This window comes from Saccostrea cucullata, unplaced genomic scaffold (assembly GCF_032062105.1).
Source record: "Saccostrea cucullata isolate Sc308-1 unplaced genomic scaffold, CSIRO_AGI_Scuc_v1 ctg6527, whole genome shotgun sequence".
In the NCBI taxonomy this organism is placed as follows: domain Eukaryota; kingdom Metazoa; phylum Mollusca; class Bivalvia; order Ostreida; family Ostreidae; genus Saccostrea; species Saccostrea cuccullata.
Window position 1 is genome coordinate 20,852 of NW_026929068.1, and position 5,285 is coordinate 26,136.

General features: G+C 35.6%; 1 protein-coding gene across 1 annotated transcript; it reads left to right on the forward strand.

Annotated features, from left to right (window-relative positions):
• Positions 1-1,083: 1,083 nt before the first annotated feature.
• LOC134279721 (protein lin-41-like) lies at positions 1,084-1,891 on the forward strand. Its single transcript, XM_062762140.1, has 3 exons — positions 1,084-1,160; positions 1,424-1,746; positions 1,860-1,891. The coding sequence occupies exons 1-3, from the start codon at positions 1,084-1,086 to the stop codon at positions 1,889-1,891; spliced, it is 432 nt and encodes a 143-aa protein (XP_062618124.1).
• Positions 1,892-5,285: the final 3,394 nt, after the last annotated feature.

Genomic DNA, 5,285 nt, shown 5'->3' on the forward strand with positions numbered 1-5,285 from the left:
CCTCAAGTACTCCTCCTCTGTGACCTGTGTCAAAGGGCTGCATTACAGAATCACTGTGAACTTTGTCAGATTAACCTGTGTAAAGCCTGTGTAGGAGAGCATCTCTCTGATTCATCTAAAAGACACAATGTCGTACCATACAAACACAGAAAATCTACTCCTATCTTGAACAACTACCCAAAATGTCCAAAACACACCCAGAAACATTGTGAACTTTACTGTGAGAAATGTGACATTCCTGTCTGTTCCACCTGCATCTCCTCTGATAAACATCATGGGCATAAATTAACAAATATCTTACAGAATCCCAGCTTTATAAAAGAAATTTTAAACAACGATTTGAAAGAACTAGAAAAAAGAATATGTCCTGCATATCAAGAAATTGCATTAGATTTAAACTCTGAAAAACTTAATTTGGAAAAACATTATGAGAAACTGACAACAGCTGTCACCAAACAAGGAGAAGACTGGCACAGAGAAATTAACATCGTTGTCAATAGAGAGAAATCTGAAATTGATGAGATGAAAACTAAACACTTGGCTGCACTTAATAAACAGGAAAATAAAATCAAACAGACCACTTCTGATGTTAAATAGTGCATACTTGATCTAAAGAAATTACTGGACTCCAATGATGTCTCCCTAACCTCTGCATACAAATCTAGGAATGCTGAGTCCAGAAGTTTACCTCCTAAAATCAATGCTACATTACCAAGTTTTTCTCCTCATCAGATCAACACACAACAGTTCAATCAAATGTTTGGTTCTCTGGCATCATTATTCATTACAACAGAAGAACATCGCTACACGATGAAGACATCAGAAGATGTATCCTGTCCTCCAGTCAAACCACTGCTTGATGAACCAGAGTTCATTACCACCATAGACACTGGGTATAACTATCTACACAGTGTTACCTGTCTCAGTGATGAAGAAATCTGGACACGTGGAACGACCATCATAAAAAGTAATATAACAGCAAGTTTAATTCCAGCTTTCTTTCGATACTTTTTAGACGTATAAGCCATTTCATTTAAGGAATAAACCTTGCAATTTGTCATATTTACTGGAGAAGACAATATCATGAAACTCTACAACCTCCAGGGCAAACTACTGAAGTCAATACAAACCAAGTCTGGGAACATACCACGTGACAAAGAGTGGAGATCTAGTTTATACTGACCCTAATACAATGTACAAGAACTGTAAACATAGTGAAGAATAAACAGATACAGGAAGTGATTAGACCACTGAGGTGGATACCTTACTATGTCTGTAGTGCCTCCCCTGGTGACCTCCTGTTTACTATGGTCAATGATGGTGATAAAGAATCAAAAGTTGTCCGTTACTCTGGCTCCTTAGAGAAGTAAACCATTCAGTTTGATAGTGAAAGTAAACCTTTGTATTCATCTTGTTACAATAGTAAACACATCAGTGAGAACAGAAACCTCATTATCTGTGTGGCTGACCGTGGAGCCGGTCAAGTAGTGGTGGTTAATCAGGCAGGAAAACTCCGACTTAGATACACTGGTCATCCCTTTATTACCAAGGGATCATTTTATCCACGTGGCATCACAACAGACAGTCAGAGTCAGATCCTGAAAGCAGACAGTAATAACGACTATATCCACATCCTAGATAAGGAAGGACAGTTCCTCTGTTACATTGAAAACTGTTATCTACAGCATCCATGGGGTTTACGTGTAGACACTAAAGACAACCTCTTTGTGGCTGAGTTTCACATTGGTAAAGTCAAAAAAATCAAAAAACATGTACTAAATAAAATGATTTTAAATAAACTGTTTGTGATATATTTTTTCCCAGTAACCAAAATCAAAAGAACTTATTGTTTGATACAGATTCACTTTCTAGTGCTCATGTGTGTGTGTGAAAATATTTCAAAACTAATCATATAGTAATAGAGGAAAATATGAATAAAAGTTTATTCTTCAATAATAATTGATCAATATTCGACCCCAGGTTGAAATGACTGCTCAATTAAGATGTAAATTGTAAGAAACATTCTATATCTCATTACAAATACCATGTATATACGAGTACATGTATGTGAGCATGACAAAAGACAAAAAATTATTATTTACATGTTTTCAAGTTGACTCTTAGTATCATTCACTGCAAAGTAGTTTTGATTTTATTGTATTTTTTATGCAGTTAGATTCATAACATAAATTAGTATCTACATCATCTTAATCAAGCTACATGGATATGTAATTCATCTAAGGAATTTAATTGACCAAAATAAATAAATAAATGCAACACTTCATTTTATGTTTTTCATGGATTCATTGCCGGGTGGCAGATGACAAGATTTTACTGTATCAAACATGTAGTATCCAAAAATAATCATGAGAAATCTGATTCTAAAGAAAATTATTGTAGTTGTTTTCATCTGAATTAAATTCACATATACATAACATAGTTAAAAATTATTTCCATGGATACTAATAGGTCAAGTTCCATTTGATATTGGCTCAATAGTTTACTGCCCTGCCAGTAGCACTTAACATTAAAATCCTTCCTAGATGTAAAGTATATTTTCTCTGAATGTCTTTATTTCAAGTCATATTTAAAGACAACATAAATCATTTCACTATAGGGAGCCACCTGTGTCTGTTTTTATAACTTATCAGCTCCCCGTGTTGAGCCTCAGTAGTCTTCTTACTCTCCTTATGAGGGCCTCCACAAAGCTGTAGTGGGTCCTGGACTTACAGTATTCCTAAACAAACAATGGTTAATAAATCCAAAGATTTGTCACAGATAAATTATGAATTAAGTATGAACCATTTAAAATATTTTTAAAATTACTCCGCTCAAAAAGTGGGGCAGGGGGATGGTTATATAGTGATGGGATGTATATTTATCCGTCTAGCTGTATGCCCGCCCCTTACACATTTTGGGTACCAATCTCTTACTTATATCTCTATGAATAAAATTGAATACTTTTACAATTGTTTTTATCACTTAGTGCCATTTTGGACCTATTTTACTTCTTGAATTGACACTTAATTCATGCCTCCCAGACCAAGACATGGAGTTAATCATTATAATCATATGGGATACGAGGTATTATTTTGGAGACTCAGTGCTAACAGTATCTCCGTTTTATTTTTATGGTCTCTTAATTACTAAGCAGTGACATCTTGCACAAATTGTACTTAATTAAAAACGAAAATCTCCTAATAAAATTTTCCAGTGTTCCCTGTCGATCATTAGATGATCTCAATTGAAGAGGATTTAAGATCAGCTGTGGGAAAGGGGTAAATAACTTACTATACCCCCCGCTTGAAAAGTGGGAGGGTATATAGTAATCGGTATGTCCGTCCGTTTGTCCCTCTGTTACGCTTTGAGGTACCTATCTCTTATCCTAAACTCCTCTCAAACCACGGAAGGAAATTTAATGAATATTCACAGAATCTTTATTACTTCTTGCCATTGTGCACCTTTTAATTTACTTTTTTATCTGACATATATTTTGGATTTTCCAGAGCAAAACATGGATACTGCTATTATATTCATATGGGTGGCGGGGTATTGTTTATTGAGCTCATTGCTCACAGTACCCCTAGTTTAATGTGGACTGATTTAGAGGGGGCTAAAGCTGTAGTAACTTTTTCTTTTTTTTTCCTTTCATTTTTGTTTCTCTTAGACTTCTCCTTTTATTATTTGGAATCATTACCTGTCCTTTTACTTTTACAAGGTATGGTCACTCTTTTGTATCTTTTTGGGGAGTGATTGATGTATTTTACTTGGTCAATCTTTTGTATCTTTCTGAGGAGTGAGTTGTGTAATTTACCTGGTCAATCTTTTGTATCTTTTTGATAAGTTATTGGGTATTTTACCTGGTCAATCTTTTGTATCTTTATGAGTAGTGGGTGTTGTATTTTACCTGGTCAATCTTCTGTGTCGTTTTGAGGAGTGAGTGATGTATTTTACCTCGAAAATCTTTTGTATCTTTTGAGGAGTAAGTCGAGTATTGCACAGTTTGCCGTCTGCTTCAGTGTTTTCATATCTTCACTGGTCACCCCCATCATAAGCTGCCTGTCTATGTCTGGTAGAGAGTCAGCATCAGATTCTCCAAATGATGAAAGAGAAATCCCTGTCAAATCTGTAGACATTAAAAGATTAATCAGCAAGCAGTACCTATGTAGAATAATCCATTCAGAGACAGAAAACTCTTCAATACTGTATACAGGGTTATTTTCACCCTATTTTATTTTCACCCCGCAAACAATTTGCCCAATGATAAAATCACCCAGACACAAATGGGTTTAAGAAACAATTTTTGTTTTAAATTCTTCCTGGCAAAAGTAAATTGGTTGAATATTACCCTGTACACTATAATCATGTCATTGAAATGAAAGTGAATGATTGTATTGATTGATTGTATATACTGTCTATTGTCCCTCGCGAGAATTTTTCACTCATATAGAGACGTCACCACTTGCCGGTGGAGAGATAAAATTTTGTCCTCTCGTCGGCACTCAGGACCATTGAACAGGGAAGTATCTTTTTCGTGCCAGCACCTATTGCGTCACAGGACCTCGGTTTTATACGGTCTCATTCGAAGGACCAGTCTCCACGTCCCACAGTGGGATTCCAGCCCGCGACGTAAGGATTGACTCAGACGGTCTAACCACTGCGCCACGCGGGCGACGAATGGATCACAATACGTTATTTGTTTTAAACCTTAACATCTCATTCACTTAAAACTCATTGGTTAACCACATTAAAGACATTGAAGTCTCCTGAGTTGGGTGAGTCTGCGAGTCTGACCTGGTAGATGTTTGCTGATTGACAGGAAAGCAGTGAATGTGATAATACTCCAGGTGGCGCCACAACATAAACAGACAGTTCTCCAAGATGTCTACAGCACGGTCAATGGAGATTACTACGATTTATGTTCATGCTTTTCAGAGTTTCTATATATCTTCATGTTTGAAAATGTACAGAAGTTGTCAAACTGTTGTTTTAAAAATGACTTCATCTTCAAACAAAAAGTACGGTTACGTTGCATTTATCACGATATTTTGTTTGATTCATAAGGGATACACGCATCTTTATTGTGAAATACTTTAGCTGAGTAACTACAAAATGAATTTCTCTCTTGTTTGTGCAATTGATTAGCACTGTTAAGTATTGTTAACTCGTACATCAAACAAAAATAAAATTGATGACCTCATACAGGTAATTAAGGCTCAAAATATTTATATGATTCAATCCACTTATTAATTTCACCAAACATGGTATATACAAACATGTTCCAT